Genomic DNA, 19,585 nt, shown 5'->3' with positions numbered 1-19,585 from the left:
GCTCTTATTCTGAAATGCTCAATATGGGCTATGTAGCCATGTGGAGAGCAGAATAAAACCCGGCTCACATACAGCTGTTATTGTAGTAGAAGCACAAAAAAGGACAAATTAACAACATGTCAGCGATGTGGGGCAGGCTAAACGCTCCGCTGCTGAAACACTTCCAGAGTGCGTTGAACCCGGACAGAGGACAGACAAAACCGCGGAGCTATACTGCCACTCTGTTCGGCTGAGCCATTACCCCACAGGTTTTCCTCTAGTTTTAGTTGTTGTTGTGAAATGTACACACTGTGCCCACTCTGATTGGTGAGTAGGACCATAACAGGAAGCACATAGCACTTGAACAGGAAGCACATCTGTCACACAAGGATGGCAATGGAATGAAGTTGTAACTGCATGACTTAAAAATGGGTCAGATGCGCTGTATAATTAACCTACATTTTTAATCGGCTAATGGAGTTCTATCAAGTCGCAATTTCGATTTGAAAATGATTAATCGTTCAGCCCTAATGCAGTCATCTGCCAATCTGCAAAAACATTTTGATAATAGTTTAAATGCTAAATTCATGCCATAGTATGTGCACACCATTTTAATAATTATTCTCTTCGTTAGCATTATGGAGTGCCTATGAAGCCCCAAAGCTGAGAAAGGCAGTAAATTAGTTATCAAAAATGTCAAAAATATAGTGCACTAATAAATGATGCTGTTAGTTAGTTAATGTAATAGAATGTAAATAGAAATAAGGTTTACACCTTACCTTTCACTTCCAATTATTTAGTATATATATATATATCTTTGACTCATTTTATAACCTTTTACTGCATTTTGTCAGTTTCGGGGCTCCGTATTATATCCCTAACATGAATTTAAAAACGATCATATAAATAAGAGCTATCACAGTGCTTCGTTCTCAGATATTGATTGACATCTCAAGTCAACTGTCTTTTTTCTGTAGGTTTGGACCCAAAGACCAGACCGAAGAGTAGTACCAGCAGCATACTGATTCACGGGTTCATAATGTGTTTTATGCTTTTATGCTCTGCTCTGGTTTGAGTTCATTCTGGGAGAAGGAAGATTATTGTGTGGTGATGGAGCAGTGGACAGGACGCCTGCCTTTGATGTGAGAGATCCTGGTTCGAATCCACTGTGAGACACCATTGTGTCCCTGAGCAAGACACTTAACCCCAGTTGCTCCAGAGGCGTGCGACCTCTGACATAACGAGCAATTGTAAGTCTCTTTGGATAAAAGCTTCAGCTAAATGAGTAAATGTAGGGGTTGTTTCGAGAATAATAACAAGTAATGGCATATTTTTGTCATAAAAAATATAATTGGGTGATTAAAGGCATTTCACACAGTCCTTTAACTTAAATCTGTTGTCAATACAATAGTTCTCTAATACCATTAAGAAGCCAACCTGTTGTGCCTCTTTGCAATGTAATACTGATATTTAATCACTAGAGGGCATCAGTGTGTGTAAGTTAGTAGGGTTTACATGATTTTTGCTTTTCCACAAATGCATACATGGAACAAGCTCTAATTATAAAGTTAGATAAATTCAAGTGGCTATATTATTGACCATTAACCCTCTATTGCATGAGGTATTTTTTGAAAAATGAAATGAAAATTGTTTCAATGTGTTTTTGTGGCTTAAAATTGCTTTAATAATGTAAATATTAAAAAAATAATTAATTAAAGGGGGGGTTGTTGTTAAATTGTTGCCATATGCATGTATATACAATGTGCAATTGTGGAAGATGCTGCTTCTCTCAAAACATGCTTTTATTATAAACAAGATTAAACAAATTCAACTTAAATTGATAGCCCAATGTTTATACTGTGAAATTACTTTCAGTTTTAATGTAGTTTGTAATTTATGTAAATAATAACAATGTAATAAGACTGTTAGGTACACCGGTAATAAGACACGCAGGCATGATTTTCTTGATTTAAAAATACTTTATTCCATACTTACCTTAAATCATTTTTACTCAATGTTAATCTTTCCATTTTGTCACCATCAACAGGTTTTTTCATCAAATTCATACACTCTTTATTTTTGCACCAGTTTCACCCCTTGTCCCCGAAGTAGTTCTGCTCTTGGGTAATGCAGGGAAACACATTTAGAGCACCTGTTCCCCACAATGCCTTTACATCTTGGCATTTTGCAGGAGCTAAGTCTGCCCAGCTCACTGTTCCTATCCCTTAAAAAGAAAAGTTGTCTTGCATGTTCTATGGATAAAATCAACATATGTAAGCAGACTTTACAATGTAAATAGCACAAAATAATAATAATACTTCCTACTATTACAATTATTGTACAATAAGAACAATATATCAATGTGTTTCAGCACCTGTAAATCATTTACAAGATATTATATTCCAACAAGAAAACATTGTCTAAGCTGTAAACAATATTGGACCAGTGTAATTTGATTTTGATTTTGATTTTAAAGCATTGTTGCCATATGACAATGCCATGAAATATTGGGTTACAGCCAAGCTAGTGTGTCTGTGAGGCTGTACTTAGACACAGCAGTGCTTTGAGCTAAATGCTAATGTCAGCATGCTAACAATGACAATGCTAACATGCTGATGAGATTTAATATCTTTCATGTCCGCTATCTTATAGTTTAGCATATTAGCATGCTAACTTTGTTAACCCTGCACTAAACATTAGCACTAAACAAAAAGTGCAACTGAGGCTGGTGGGAATGTCTTTAATTCTGCAGATATTTTGTCATAACCCAAATAATTGGACACATTTAAATTCTGACTTAAAGATAGTGCTAGATGAAAAGTCAAAGACTCACCAAAATTATTGCAATTATATCTGAGGGGAAATTAAAGTTTAAAATGAATTCTGTGCCAATCCATCTGTTAGATGTTAATATATTTCACTGAAAACCACCCTCATGGTTGGGCAAGAGGAAATGTCAGAGGATCACCAAATTCATTGGGATTCATCCTCTGGGGAATATGAATATCTGCACAAGATTTCATGGTAATCCATCTAATAGTTGTTGAGATATTTCAGTCTGAACCAGTGGTGGACTGACTAGGAGATCAACCTTCCTAGAGCCACGCAGTTAGCATGGCTTTTAAAAAATGAATATGTTGTTGCAATAATTGTGTTGCCTGCATGTTATGTTTCAACGCTTTATGTTTTATTCAATGAAATCCACAATGTGTTACTTTAGCGTCTTGGATTGTGTCGTCTTTTTAAAAAAAAAATGTTTTTACAAACTCAAGACTTTAATTACTTTATTTCACCTTTGCTCATGTACATCAACAATTAATGCGATAGTATAATTAACAGGGGTGCTTGAACAAGTGTCAACCCTTTAGGATTTTCTATATTTCTGCTCAAATATGACCTAAAACATACTCAGATTTTCACACAAGTCACACAAAGTAGATCAAGGGAACCCACTTAAACAAATGAGACAAAAAATTATACTTATTCAAGCATCACTTGCTGAAGCCAGAGTTTCAATTTCTTTCTTTTTTTTTTATTTTATTCGCGAATAGCCCCTTGAGATGCAGCATCTCGTTTTCAAGAGGGTCCAAAAATACTTATTTTCATCTTAGACTGTGACACAGTAATGACAATAGGGCTGTCCCCGACTAAGGATTTACACAACGGCGTCGTCAGGTCATGTTTTGACTGTAGCCCCGAATGTAACTCAAGAGCCTGGAAACGCCCCTGAACATTTCCTGAACTTCAAACAAAATGTATCAGTTATTGCCAGTAGCCTCCGCTCTTTGAAGACGTGCGAGACAGGCTTTGTCATGAAGATTATTGCATATTAACATGGAAAATATTTTTGTTGCTGTTGTTGAGTTACATTCGGGGCTACAGTCAAAACATCCTGGCGACGCCATTGCATTACACTACTAGTCAGTAGGTAAAGTAATACCATAGAACCCATAGACTGTATATAAAAAGTTGGACCCACACGTTTGACAAAACAACAAAGAATCTGACCAAGTACGGACTCAGCAGACCCAAACTCTTCGCCAAGACTTCGCCACTCAAGGCGTTCTGGTAGGGAGCTACGAACAAGCAATTCAAGAGTGCCCAGGTTTGAGTTGAAATCAAGGGCAACTGGACTTGGTTGAAGATACTGGAAGACGTTTCGTCCCTCATCCAAAGGACTTCTTCAGTTCTGGAACCTTCCTACCTTCCTACCTATCCACCTTCGTTGGATAACTATGACCTGGATGACTGAGAATCTTCATAGACATCTTGCGTGTGTTATGTTTTTCTCCTGTATCAGACGATATGCTCTGAAGTATATCCCTGATGTGTGCATAAATCCCACAAAGGCCTTTAGATACATCTGCCCGGAAACTCAAACGGGTTGATGAAAGCGATTTCAGCCCAGCAGCCCATTATAGCTCCCCGACATATTGCTTGCATTGTCATATGGCTGGCCTCTGCAGTCTGCGATATCTAAACTTAAACTGTCAAACAAAGCTATTACAGTGTCCATTGGTTCAAAGCCAGCAATTATTTCTATAGTTTTCAACTCAATACTGACAAATTTAAAAATGAATGTCAGCTGGTCAGTATGTGACAGGTCAGGAGTAGAGTGCACTATCACAGAAATATACCTTGCCTGCTGTAAAAAAATAATAAAAAACGTATTTATTCTCCTTGCTAGGGCCCCAACTGCACATGGGCCCCTGGGCCTGTGCCCATTATGCCCATTGGATAATCTGACCCAGAGCAGACGACTGTTTCATTGATGGCATTCCTGTGGACCTCCTCCCAGATCCCAAAGATGTGAACACTCTGGACGGACGATTGGCACACATCACTCACAGCACCCCTAAACCAGTGCTTGAAGTGGGCCGGAACGCACCGGTATGCAGTACCGGCACCTCGGCATTTTGATCTTTGGTGTACCGGGACATTTTCTTGCATACCGGGACTTCTCCCAAGCTGCTGGTCTTCTCCCCTGCCCTCTCCATATCAGGTTCTCTGGGCGCTACGTGACGCTCACCTGTTCCCGTTCTTGCCTGCCTGCTAAACTCTGTAGGCGGAGAGAGACGAGGGAGAAGAGAAGCTTGGGCACCTTTCAAGCAGCCATGTGCTGAATGTAGCTCATCAGTGTCACTTGTTGTGAACCGACCAATCAGCCTGGTTGGGGCGGGACATTACAAAAGTATTGACAGATGTCATTTACACTGGAGACAGGACAGAATCTGAATGTCTCCATCACTTTTTGAAAGATTTTGTTAAAAATGTTGCAACAACATTTCTTGTTGCAAGCTGTTTCTCAGAACAATGCACAATAGGAAAACATGCAAATGTTACTGTTATTTAATGATGTATATCATTTAAAGATGTATTTACCCAGTTCATTCTCTATCTCCAACAAAGCTACTAAAAACATCAATAAATTAAATGTTGATTAAATTTGGAAAAGACAACCACATTATCTGAAAAAAATTACTGTAGTGAAAACCTACAAAGATGGTGTTCTACAAGATATTAACTTTGACTATAGCCAATAAATAGAACCTTAAAGGCTAAATGGTTAAGATCCTTTCTAGTAAATAGTAACATCTGTTGGTGTTGTGTTCCCAGGGAATTGTTTACTTGATTCTTTTTATACTGTGACTTTGATATTCCAAAACTATCCATAAAACTGTCGGCATTGCATTCACAAGTACTGTTATATTACTGTATTAATACAATATTACACCCCATGATGTATCCATCTGGAATTGCAGATTAATTCCTGTTAGAAACACCTCCTTATATTTGAATGAATGAATGGATGGAAAACAACATTTACTATCATTACTATCACCTATTTACGAGACATCTTTGGTACAAAGCAAAACATCCCATCTGCTTTATTTTTGATGGGAAAAATGCTCCACCTCACATGTTCAACCCCCGTCACCTTCCTTCATTGATGATTTCTGGTCACCAGTTCTTCAGTACGACTTTATATAACATTAAGTGTTCTGTGGTGTCTTTACTCTTACTTTATATCCAATACAGTAATTCTACGTTGAAGAAACTACATACAGATTTACAACCAAAAGCAAGAGTTTAATTTCAAAGTCTTTAATGAAATATCATTAAAGCGAACTCCTCACAAGAAGATTCAGCTCTGATCAAAATACAGTAACTACGGTATCTATTTTGTGATGAGGACAGATGACTTGTTTTTCTTCTGCCCTTACAGTAACACATTCTGATATGAAATGTATGATTGGCTGGAGTCTTATCTCACAGTCAAGTCTCACTTTCACTTCAGATACCATCACATTTGGAATAATAATGAAGGACAAAACTACAAACTGCTATCAATTACTTTAAGCATCGTGGGTAAATTTTTTACCAAAACACAGCCTTTATTTACTGTCTTCTCAAAAGACTTTACATTGTTCTACAAATCCATGTTGTTTATGGAGAAGAAAACAAAAAAACTACTTAATTTAATTGATGTCTTAAAATTAACCAAAGCTCTTTAACCATTTTCTTTTCATTTTTATCTTTATTTATTATTAAACTTTATGATGCTTTATCTTGTGAGCTCGTTGTGACATTTCATTTAGCCATAAAGTGTTCAGGGAGGCACAAAGTAGGGAAATGAGAATTCAATTCAATTCAGTTTTATTTACATAAATCTGTTGTGCTAAATCACAACAACATTTATCTCATAGCACTTTTCAGGTCTAGACCGTACTCTGAGAAATTGTTTACAGAAACCCAACAATTCCCACCAAGAGCAAGCACTAGGGGACAGAGGCATGTAAAAACTTTCTTTTAAAAGGCAGAAACCTCAAGCATGGCTCAGGGTGGGCAGCCATCTGTCGCTTAACAGACAGATTGGTCTTAGAATTTTCACTTGAGCCTAGCTTGATTTTATGGATTGTTGATTTTCTTAGCTGTAGAATCCAGCAAGTCAGAGTTCTCTCTTCTCTCTCTGTCAAAATGACCACTTGCACAGGTACTCCCCAGGGATGTGTTTTATCTCCTTTATTGTTCATTTTATATACCAACTCTTGCACCAGCACTTTCCTTAACAGGTACCTTATTAAGTATGCAGATGATACTGCCTTGATGAGCCTACTACATGATGAGGAGGAGGTTACCTTGCCTACTTCCTAAAGTGGTGTGAGAAGTCAAGCCTCCTTCTAAACACCACCAAAACAAAAGAAATGTCCATCAATCATCAAATTCTACTCTTATCAGCAGAAAGCCTATACAATCTGTTACAAATTACAAATACCTAGGCTTTGTGCTCGACCATGAGCTCAAATGGGATCTGTGGTCTGACTTCATAAGCACAAAGACAAAACAAAGAATGCACTTTTTAAAGAAACTGTTGTCTTTTAATGTCCACAACAAAATGCTTCTGATGTTTTCTTGTTCTTTTATTGAAAGTGTTTTGGCCTTTTGCATCATTTGCTGGTTTGGCAATGCTACTGAAGCACAGAAAAACAGTAACTGTCACAATTCGTGTGTGGTGAAGCAGGTTGTAGGACCCAAATGCAGGACACGCTGAGCGGAGCAGGTATAGTTCAAAAGTTTAATAAACAAAGGCGAGCACACTTACAAGCGGAGTGGCTGATAAACAAGTCCAAAAACAAGGAATCCAAACAAGAAACCAAAATCCAAAGAACATGAACAATGCACAGTGCAGGCAGGGGAAAACAGAGAGACTGACATGCAGAGGGATTACTGGGGTAACAGACACAAGTAGACAGATCACAACAAAACTAACACCAACAAAGAAAAACAGACTGAAGCTGAGATTAAAGGGAACACATAGCAGACAAGGGCAACATTACACAGAGGTACAAAGACCAAAAGTAAACACTAAGACATGAACTGAGACAGAACAAGGAGCTAAGATGCAGGGCTAACCGAGAATACAAGACCAGGAACCGAACCTCAAAACAGGAAACATGATAACAGACAGGAGTAGGGAACAGAGACGGAACCGACGGGGAATAGGACAACCATAAACATGGAACAGAACAGCAAGTAAGGGAAATACCCAAACACAACAGACAAAATAACTGGACAAAGGACAAAAAACAGAACCAAACCCAAAACTCAACAACTCTAAGACACTAAGACAGATACTGTAAAAAAAATAACAAACACTGAAGTACACGGACCAGGAGTAAATACAAAGACATTAACACCGGACTGGGAACTAACACATGGAACCAAAACACAGACATAACAGATACAAAACTGACAAAATAATAAACTCAGAGAAACTCAGGACACAACAGACTATATAACTGATAAGACAGATACTAAACAGACTATAAAGAACATGACTGACTGAAAACAACCAACTGACCAAAACAGAACCGACACGCCCACAGTGTGACAGTAACAACGGCCAGTAAACTATTAGGGATCAAGTTACCAAGTATGGAATGTATCTATAGGGAAAGAATGATGAACAAGGCAAAAGCCATTGTGGGAGACAAGAGGCCCCCCTTGCCCCTTAATTTGAACTGCTGCCATCTGGGCGATGATATTGATATCTAAATCTTCATTTGTGCAAAAGCCTACACAATATCCATATCGAAGTACAGACGGTAAAGGTAATGTTGGTACGTACTGAATGAAAATAATGGTATAGATTTTTGGCTTTCCCCCTCTCCTTTATTGAGTTATATATCTTTTTGTGTATGTAATAGGTTTGCAAAGTGAAAAAGCCCAAAGCCCACCCCAAAGGGAGGTCCCATCTCCCACAGAAAACAGTTAAATTGTAGTCCAGCCATTTCCCTTCCTTCTCTGTGACGTTACAGCAAAATGCGCGTCCTAATGCTCGCCTAGTGGCCAGTCCGACACGCCCTCAAAAACACCAGAGGAAAAACACACTGAGCTGCAGCACACACTGACACGACGTCAGCCTGCTGCCTCTCCTCTCCCGTCCAAACACTAGCTACCCTCCAGGCAGTCAATGGACATAAGGTTGTTACTGTGATGTAGAGACAAAACTCAGTTAAAAATTTATGGATGAAAAATACATTTGTTACAAATGAATAACTCACCACTCTGAAACTCTTGCTCCAGTCCATGTTGCTAAGCTGGTAAGGGGATATACAGCTGAACTGAAGCCATGTTTACCGGAATATAAATAAATATCAGTAGTACATTGTAATCAGACAACAGGCTTGCTTCTTAATGCTATTAGAAGGAGGCTATTACATGTTATTATTCCATAAACCAACCTCATCTTCCTTCTCTGGGAATTAACTCAAACCAGAGCAGAGAATAACAGCATAAAACATATAATGAACCTGTGAAGAGTGCTGCTGGTACTACTGTTCGATGTGGTTGTTGTTTTTGTGGTTGTGGTTGTTCCATACTCCAAACCTATGGACAAATAGACAGTTGCCTTGTGATGCAGCCAAACAACATCTCTGAAGCATCTCTGAATCTTATCATATTTAATGTTCTTTGTGACATAATATGGAGCTCCAAAACTAATAAAAGGCAGTAAAAGGTTATCAGATGAGTCAAAGATGTACATATTTTACTAAATAATTGGAGGTCAAACGTAAGGTGTAAATCTAACCCTAACCCCTAACCCTTATTTCTTTTTACACTCTATTAAATTATCTAAAAAACAGCATCCTTAATTGGTGTTTTTTTACTGCCTTTTGTGAGCTTTTGGGCTCACAGGTGCTTCCTAATGCTAACAAACACATTGGATGTTCACATGACTTTAGTATTTAGCAAATTCAACTATTACCAAAACTTTTCTAATGTACTGTATGAATTAATAGATCTCCAAGTTTGCAGATGATTGCATCCATGACAAGTCCTGCTTTTAGGGTGTTTAAAAAAATGAGTTGAGTCAGATGTTTAGGTAAAGAAATAAGGAACAGAGAACAGTTTAAGTTTTAACTCACCTTGGACAACCACCTCAAACTTCACCTTAAGACTTCCTACATCGTTGCTGACAGAACAGGTGTACTGCCCTTCATCTGCAGTAGTTACAGAGTTGATAGTGAGAAGGGTCCTGCCAGAAACGGGAGTGCTAGCTAACGGAAACGTCCAAGTGTATAAAGGGCTGGGGTTTCCTACAGCCGAGCAGTTCAGTTGTAGAGGGTTTCCTTCCAGGGTAATAACTGGATCTGGATGCCATGACCCCTTTAGATGAGGCTTATCTGTGTGATGATTAAGAGAAATACAACACCTGTCATTAAGGTAAAAGGAGCAAAAGAGTGCACACCATTTATTTTATATGTTGCAATATTTTAAGTAATTATCTGTTAAGATCTCTCTACAAACATTCTTTTTAAACAACTTGTGTTGTAATGAGAAATAAACTACTTTGTAAACCTTGTATATTAGCACTGAACACAAATACATCAGAGGCCGATGGGAATGTCTATTCATGTCTATGCCTATATCAGACACCATTCATCCTGAGGGCGTCATGAATGCTAAATTTTATGACATGACAATGCATACAATACTGTTGTCGAGACTCACTCACTCCACTCAGAACCATATCTATGAACGCCATGGTGGAGCTAAAAGAAAAGTCACATCACAAAGTCTAGACTTCTTCTTTTGTGGACCACTCATGTCTACAAAATTTCATGCCAATCCACCCAATAGATGTTGAGATGTTCAGCGTGAACCAAAGCGGTTTATTTTATGTAACCAGCTGACATGAAGAGACAGTCATTTCTTCATATCCAATAATCATTCTCCTTTTGTGGTCTCCACAAACTATATTTAGCAGAATTGGATTTAGTTGTTTTTACACATACAAGGAATTTGTTTTGGTGACTAGGTGAGCAACAACAATAAACATTATATATTTACATATATGTTTATGTTAAATATATAGAATACATACAAGTATTTACAAGTGTAAAAGAATAATCAGAATCAGATCAGATATGTTGTGCATCACATTAACAGGGATGGACGGGCAGAAGAGTCTGAGATGGAGGGGGGCCGGGGCCTTGTTAATAAGGTCAGCTGCAGATGGGAAGAAACTGTTTATGTGGTGCAAGGTTTTGTTCCTGATGAACCGCAGCCTCCTGCTGGAGGGGAGTGTCTGAAATACTTTGTGTCCAGAGTGGGAGGGGCTGGCCACAATCTTTCCTGCCCATCTCAGAGTCCTGGAGTTGTACAGGTCCTGGAGTAATGGAAGATTGCACCCGTTCACTTTCTCTGTGGAGCAAATGATATGCTGCAGTCTGCACTTTTCCCTGGTAGTGGCAGCATCATAGATTCCTATGATGGCGGTGTAAAAGTGCACCAACATTGGCTGAACTTCTCCATCTGCCACAGAAAGTACATCCTGTGTTTGGCTTTTCTTGATGAGGGAGATGATGATGTTCAGCTAGCAATTAGGGTCCTGGGGGATGAAGGTACCCCAGAAGCAGATGAATTCACAGTGTCCACAAACTTCAGGAACTTGACAGACCGGTGAAGGAGGTGCAGCTGTTGGTCTTCAGTGAGAAGAGCAAAGGGGAAAGAATGCAGCCTTGAGGGAAACCAGTGCTGATAGTCCTGGAGTCAGAGACATGTTTTCCCAGCTCACGTGCTGCTTCTTGTCCGTCAGGAGGTCTGTGATGCACCTGCAGGTGGAGTCAAGCACGCTCAGCTGGGCGAGCTTGTCCTGCAGCAGATCCAACAAAGGTTAAAATGAAGGGCAACTGGACTTGGTTGAAGCTACTGGAAGACGTTTCGTCCCTTATCCAAATGACTTCTTAAGTTCTGACTGACTGGCAGGGAAACTCAGCTATTTAACCTCAGTGGGGTCGTTCGTTAGTTCGTCACTAACGAACCAGCGGTATCGATGACCCGGGATAACGACACACAATTGAGACTGCGCGGTGGCAGAGCGCCCACACAGTGGAAGACTAGCCTAGCCCACTAGGTTATACACTTTAAAATAAAATTGTTGGCTACTAATCATACAGTAAAACACTTAAAAATAAGTGTGTGTGTGCATGTTAATAAATATATATAAAATAAATAAATAAATGAAACAGTAACGTGTGTGTGTATATATTAATAGACAAAAAAAAGAATTAATTCATTAAAAAAATAATAAAAAGAAAAAAGAAATCAGTATCAAATGTAAAAACAAAACAATTACTAAAATATCAAATGATAAAAATAATAATAATTTGAAAATCTTTACAATTATTTGTTAGTCTGAGGTTCCACTGGTTGTCCTCACTTCATGGCATGAGGAGACATATTTGGGCATTTCTCCCAGTAAAGGGGAGTTTCTGTGTGTCTGATATGAATTCGAATTTGGGGTATATATGGGAAATGTTTGCAAAGTGTTTTTGTCTTTGTGTTTTATATTTGGGGCATGAGGTTAGAAAGTGCAGCTCTGTCTCTACCTGTCCTCTGTCACACTGAGAGTAGAGTCTCTCCTCTTGTGGTAGCCAGCTCTGTCTGTGGCGACCCTTTTCTATGGCCAGGCTGTGTTCACTCAGTCTGTATGTTGTCAACATTTTTCTTAATTCATTTCTTAATTCATTTTATTGTACTCAGGTAATTTGCCAGTGTGAATTCTCTTTTTAGGGTCAGATAACATTGAAATTTACTTTGTATTTTGGTCATTTCTTTTCAGTATTCAATATATTTTTCTTTCTGCTTGCTGATAATTTGGTTTGGTCTGCTTGAGTTGGTGTTGCTGTCCTGAGGCTGTTGGGGACTTGTTACTGCAGAGAGCCTCAGGACCAGCTGGCTGAGGGGACTCTTCTCTGGTTTCAGCTCCTGGTATGTTAGGGCTTTGTGATAGTCTGTCTGGGGGTGATCTTTTCTGTATTTTTATTAGGAGGGGGTATTGGCCGAGTACTCTCGTCTCTCTCTCTCTCTCTCTGTCTCCCTCTCTCTCTCTCTCTCCCTCTCTCTCTCTCTGCATCTCAACGCACAACCAGAGCGCAGCTCACAGACAGGCAGCAGCCCCTCCAGCTTCTCTCCCAGCAGTGTTTTTCTTGGCTTGTGTGGAGGTGAGTGGTGATGAACAAAATACTTAACTACCAGTGCCTCGAGTTTACCGCTAATTAAACAAAAGACAATATAGGCCTGTGTCTTGCTAAGGCATGACTCATGAGCTGAGCTAATGTAAAAAGTTATCTGAAGTTTGGCTAAGGCAATTTATCATGGCCTTACAACCTAATGTACGGAAGGAGACACATTGATATGCAAATTAAGCGTTAACTACTTAAAATACTCCAATTTGCACACATTTGACAAGTCACTGCAGGTGAATGGGATAAAGAAAATAACTAAAGCATGTCACCACAGAACTTCCCCAGTTATTGACTTACATCAAGAGTTGGCTATTTTCCTCTGAAATGTGCTTTGCAAATATGCAGATTAGCTTGTTTTGGTTAATGTAGAATAAATCTACAGATGCAAACAGACAGAGGTTAGTAGACTTAAAACCAACACCATCTAAAGGTGTATTCTTGAAGTTTTATTTCCATTAGAGTAAAAGAAAATAGTCTCTAAATTGACCACTCCATGAAAAAGTGCCATTAAGAGCTTCTCATCTAATAAGTATCCATTCTGTTAGTTTGTTGTATGCTGATAGATCTTTACATGATACCGACAGCCCTCCCTCAATTGTGAAAGTCCATGTCACCGGAGCAGGCGACAGCAAAGCAAACTATGCCACAATGTGCATGTTTTCTATTCTACTAGTTTCAAGTATATATTTAGAATAAATGACATAGTTTCATTAATAAATGGTTTATTTTTCACACAATAAATCGTTTCAATTCTTTTGGTGTTACTGGAATACATAACACTTCACATAAATCTTCACACTAAACTGTGGCATTGGGCTGCAGGAATAATTAAAATAAATGCAATTTAAATACTTTTGCTTTTTGTTTCACAAGCAAGATGCCAAATGAGTAAAGATAACCTTCAGCGTCACACAGCCAAGCAACAGAATACCAGTTGTCTGAATTAATGTAGTGATCAAATACTTTATTACTGTTGCTATCATATTACATTTACCATGCACATGCGCACACACACACACACACACACACACACAATTACTGATGTTGATATGGACTTAGTTTAACATTTGAGGGAGGGCTGTCTAATTAGTTAACGCCTAATTTGCATATCGATGTTTATTAAAAAAAAGCATCCCAGAAAAAAGGGCACTTTCTCTTGAAGAAGAAAAAGGGCAGGTGCTGAAGCCCCCTTTGATGTCTATGTGCGCACCTGCCTGCAACTGGCCGACGAACCTTTAGGGCTATTTGGTACTGGAGCTGCAGTAGCTTCAACATCAGCTGCATTGCCAATCCTGCCTAGGGCAAGCACTTGAAGACGTAAAGGAGGGCCGTGGCCACTGAAAAATAGCTTGCACCAAGAAATGTTAATTAACAAATAAAATGCTATGAGAAAGCTTTATTTGCACAATAATTAAACCTGCAATGCAATATAAATATATTGATTATAAATATATTTTTAAAAAGTAACTTAAGGTAAAAAACAAAAACAAAGAATAAGCTACTGATTACTGCATTACATTCTATTATATTTTATATTCTGAATTGTCACCTGCCAGCTAACTTTTGTCCTTCCCTTTATAACAGTAATGACATTTCCACCATAAATTGGTGCAGAAAATGTCTCCAGAATGCAGGAAGTGTTTAATGCTCAAAACTTTCTGGGGGAACATTTTCATCAATATATTTTTTTAAACTAAATTCAAATTAATCAAGCTAATTTATCATTAAGGTGAAAAGGTGACACATGCACAACGACTTTAGGCTACTTCAGGCATGCCTGCATGTATGTAGACTCAGGATTAAATTAAATGAGAAAAGTTGATTTACAGGAGAAACATATCTGATATCAATACAGAATGCCTGACAGCCTTACTGCTTTATACTAAATTATTTTATTTTGAATTGTCACCTCAGACATTTCCTCAATAAATTGGTGCAAAACAAAAATCACCAGAATGTAGGAAATGAAGTGTTTGCAGCCCAGACTTTTCAGGGGGAGGACGCCCAGACCCCCACTAGTAAATATTATCAGTGTTAATTATTATCAGAAAATGAGACAGATGTTAGAGTTACTGTGTAGAGGTCATTTACTGTTGCTTTACAGACATACTTTGGGTAGATGGCAACAGGGGGGGTGAAAACAGGTGAAAACATGAAAGATTTCTGGGCTGGGCTAAGCCCCCAATGTTTCAAGAGCCTGGAAACGCCCCTGGTAAATGGCCAGATTATCTGTATTATGACATTTCTGATGTGATTTTGTTGCCTGAGCTGCTAAGAAGCTGACAGCGTGTTAGAACCAGGTTAGAACAGAAGGGCATGCAGGTTGAACGCTGGGCTGGTGGGGAATGAAGATGGTAGCTAGGTTACAAATAAAGTCTTAAAAAATAAATGAAATGAAGAACAATAAATACATTTATATCGTAACCTGGATTTAAAACAGTTAATAAAGACGCAACCCGGACATTTAAATTTAAATGCTGCCACCTCACGGTAAATCAGTGGCAACCTAATGTACACAATCAGCGGCAGATGCCGGGTCACCAGAAATACTACATAAACAGCGAAAGGTGCCATGGCATCTCAGGAAAAATCTGTGGCATCTCAAGCTGCCACCGGAAATACCATAACAAATAGTGGCAGGTGCTGCGGGATCTCAAGCTGCCACCGGAAATGCCACTGGTAACTGCGGATGCCACTATCTGAGCTAGCCCTGCTGCTCCACTTGGCATTCCAGCTCAGCCTGTTTCCCATGTAAGTACAAACAGCTCAACGAAAACCAACCGTGGCACAAATCAGAGAGACAGCATGAACATTTGGACGGTTTATTGACGTTCATGCCCTTAATCAAAATGTCCAATAATTCCACTGATGACAGGAGAAAAGGGGGAAATAAATTTGCCCGTGTTGTTCCCCTGATGTTCATGAACTCTTCCCTGGTGAAAAGGGAATCAGCCGAAAAGTGAGTTTACAAACAAAAACAAAACAAAGCGCACTGAGGCAGCTATACACAGCGCCATATTAGATTTTAAAAATATCTATAGCTATATAAATATTTGGGTCTTTAGCTGCTAATTTCTCCACTGTGTTCACCAGCTGGTCACTAACTTTGTCTGTCTGCTGTGTAGTGCTGGACAGGTAGAGTACAGTGGGTTCATAGAGCCTTTTTTATGAATACAGTTATCTGCTGCAGCAAAAAACACCCAGCTGGAAGGACTCAACAAAAACAGTAGGGGGCCGGAAAACCGAAACAATGAGGTGAAAGATACTACAAATGTCTGTTAAGAAGAGAGGAACTGAACCCTTTCAACATACCAGTACTCATGAAATCCATTATTAATGTAAAAATATTGATTACAGCAGATTTAAGTAACAGATCAAAATACTTTTTCCATCACTGCAAAACAGGCCAACATGATAACCCAGGGGGCCAACTTGTGTTGATATTGTTGTCAGACTCACAGTAGACAGTGACGGTGACGTTTTGCGACATCACCACTGGAGGGTGCCGTGGTCCTTCAGGTCCCAGTTCTAGCTTGGCTTCACACCAGTACTGGACTCCATCATCTTCTATACTGGGTGTGATGTTAAAAGTGAAGCTCTTGGTCACTGGTTTCTTCTCTTTGTTGTTGTTAGACTGCCGTTGACCCAGTGCTGTGTGTCCTCTGTAGAAGGTCACAGTGAGGTCTTTAACAGGAGCAACATCCAGTACTGTACACTGCAGAGTGTACTGATGACCCTCCAACATCGGCCCAGAGTGATTAACAAAGCTGATGGACACATTATGTGGAAGCTCTGTGGAGACAGAGAGATGTAGAGAGACAGATTCAAGATAAAGTTTGTGTACAACCACTTAATTTGAGATTATACATGATTAAATTAGCAACAGTATTTTTGTTCAACAGTTAGTTCACTTACGATAGAGAGTTACATTCAGGAAGCTACAACACTGGTGCCCATCATAATTATAATAGCAGATGGGAGATGTGTCCCATTCAGTCATTCTGTCAACTGTCCATGAAATCGTGGTTCCGTTTGTTGTTATCTCTCCCACAGATTTTTCCAAACCAAATAAGCTGTTGAGGCAAGTATGCCGACATACAGAGCAGTTGGCAGAGGTTGGGTCGTCATACTTCACTACCAGTCTGGATGGAGTGAACACAGGTTTTTCTTCACAGTTGTTATCTGTAACACAGACATTAAACTTGACAACATTTATATTCAACGGCAGATACAATTTTAAAACCATTGCTATTCCACACACAATGACCATTGGAGCTGCTGGAGCTTTGATTTTTGTTAAATTTTATGTATTTTCTTTTATCAATCTTTGGCCAATCTCATTAATTGTTGAAATTGTATGTTGCCAGGTAAATTGAGAGTATAACTACAATCAAACACATTGACAACAATAGGCAGCCTGTGCTTCTTTAATGTACCGTATGTACATGTTATTTGGCCTAATTATTCTGTATATACAGTACATACACAATTGTGTACACAGTGTAGTTACATATGTTGAATGTTAATTTTATTTATCTGAGATATTTGCTTGTTTCTTATAAATTAATAAATAAAAACAATCTTAATTGCAAAAAATAATAATAACAGTCATATTATAATATTATAGCTTTATTTGTCCTGCACTTTCCAAGAACAAAATTACCAAGTGCTTAAATGAAATACAGAAGAACAAATGCCCAAAGGAATCACTAAAAAAGTGTCAAATACTAGAAAATTCCTTCATATGAAAGTACATCTTTCAACAGCTGGACGACAGAACAATCTCTGACAGACCACTATAAGGAATCATAATCTAATTGATAATCTCATGACAATAAAGCTCTTTTTAAAGCAGCCTACAGATTAAAAACTCTTTACTTACCACAACTGAATACATTGAGATCCCGCAGAAAACTCATCAAGGATACTAACAAAATAATTAAATGGAAAAACATTATTCCCAGTTGTTTTTTGGTAAGAAATATTTAAAAAATTTTAAACATGAAACCCAAAGTTGGTCAAAAGGACAGTTTACTCCGTTTCTATTGTCGTAGAGCAATTTTGGCTGTGCAGCCTGTTTTCACACCTCACAAAGTGAGTCAGTTGGTAATGAAATGAAATGTGAAAGTGTATCGTTGTGGTCGGGAAGCCCCTTTCAGATTAGACCTGGCCAGTCTCCAGAGATGGCCCTGTTTGTACAGCCCTCCTCCCTACACAGCCGATGATAAAAGTAGAACACATCTTCATTCAAATTAATAACTGATGCTTCTATTCAATATTTATGGTCAAATGAATAGCTAAATATCTTTCAGTCCTCCAGTGTAACATTGTTTTTTTATATACATTTTTTAATGTTTCGAGTGTCACAAGCAAAACTCCATTCACCTCCATTATAGCCATTATATTGGGGTGGGCAGTGAAAATAGGAAACAAAAATGTAAAGTGTGTTAATATAAAGATAATGTATCTGTATTTAGGTAACCCCCATTATATTAATGTAGGGGGGTTGATTGGTAATGATGGTTGAGGTAACTAAATAGGGATATTTGTTTTGACAAAGGTGTTTATCTATTGTTTTATTTGTTTTCTTTTATTTAAGTGTTACCATATTTTATCACATATCTGTGTATGTAGCATGAAGGGACTACAAAGCTTTTGTTTCGCTGTGCAGCCTTGTGTTGTATAATGACAAATAAACAAACTTGTACCTCGTATCTAACTTAAGTGCAATTATTATAATACCCTGATGCAGTTAATATAAACCTACTAGTAATGTTTTCAATAGGTGAAGCAACCTCTGCTTCAGCTTGGCTGAAACTTTATATCAACCATGGAGGGGACGTTTTGTTCATTCATGTGGAGTGTAGTGTGGCAAGCAATTGTTCCTTAACTTCCCGGGGATCTATATCACTCTGTTTCCTGATCGCCCAACCAAAACTATTAGGCACTACCACTGTAGAAATCTCATTTTTTCTTCATCAGTGCTATAGTGTGTATTTTTCCACTACTATGTTTTTTCCCCCATTGTAGGCAGAGGAAGGCAGAACTTCATATCACAGGGGCTTTCTTGGAGATAAAAAGTGAAAGAACAACAGAACAATATCATGGGAAAAGAAAAAGGAGTAACTAACTTTACAGGTAATTCTATAGCTAAGTTAGACTGTCTGGCTAGACAAAAAAGCTATTATATTATAAAAGTATTTAAATTTGAAAGAAAAGTATAGCTGTGTATCGTCAGTATGACAGTGATAGAAAATACACTTAAAGCAACTAATTTAGAAACCATGTGCAGGGAGAAAAGAATAGGGCAGAAGACTGAACCCTGGGGTACACAGCACCTCAGCCGAGCAGTGTATGCACACACTCCACTTTTATAGCCTCCAAATGCTGAATACCTATGGTTGGCTGTGTTGAAAGTTGCACTTGGGTGAAGCAATAACAGAACTTAACATTCCACAGCAATTTAAAAAAATATAATTTGAGACCCAAGAAAAGCAGTTTCAGTTTAATGTGCCTCAAACAAAAACCAGACTGGAATTGATCAAGACTTCATGGATGTCCATGACCTGTAC

At 38.5% G+C, this 19,585-nt stretch overlaps 2 protein-coding genes across 3 annotated transcripts in view; one reads left to right on the top strand and one right to left on the bottom strand.

Moving 5' to 3' along the window:
* The window catches only part of LOC119898681 (immunoglobulin superfamily member 10-like), a 47,995-nt gene that overhangs the window by 5,052 nt on the left and 23,358 nt on the right, over positions 1 to 19,585 (top strand). The window contains exon 5 of one of the 2 annotated variants that reach the window (XM_038712867.1): positions 957 to 3,198. The exons of the other annotated variant lie outside the window; for it this stretch is intronic. Coding sequence (XP_038568795.1) covers positions 957 to 1,054 — 98 coding nt within the window. The 3' untranslated portion in view covers positions 1,055 to 3,198. Of the gene's footprint in view, positions 1 to 956; positions 3,199 to 19,585 lie in introns of those variants that run through there. 2 annotated transcript variants of the gene reach the window in all.
* On the bottom strand, positions 9,016 to 18,128 carry LOC119898682 (vascular cell adhesion protein 1-like). The gene is made up of 5 exons (XM_038712868.1): positions 17,896 to 18,128; positions 16,929 to 17,195; positions 16,473 to 16,805; positions 9,909 to 10,166; positions 9,016 to 9,369 (listed from the first exon to the last, which is right to left on the bottom strand). Exons 1-5 carry the CDS (start codon positions 17,966 to 17,968, stop codon positions 9,251 to 9,253), a joined length of 1,050 nt encoding a protein of 349 aa, XP_038568796.1. The 5' UTR covers positions 17,969 to 18,128; the 3' UTR covers positions 9,016 to 9,250.

Source organism: Micropterus salmoides, unplaced genomic scaffold, assembly GCF_014851395.1.
Source record: "Micropterus salmoides isolate LMB-PRFRI ecotype aquatic unplaced genomic scaffold, ASM1485139v1 Ms_hic_scaffold_12, whole genome shotgun sequence".
NCBI classification, from domain to species: domain Eukaryota; kingdom Metazoa; phylum Chordata; class Actinopteri; order Centrarchiformes; family Centrarchidae; genus Micropterus; species Micropterus salmoides.
This window is presented reverse-complemented; position numbering and strand designations above follow the sequence as displayed.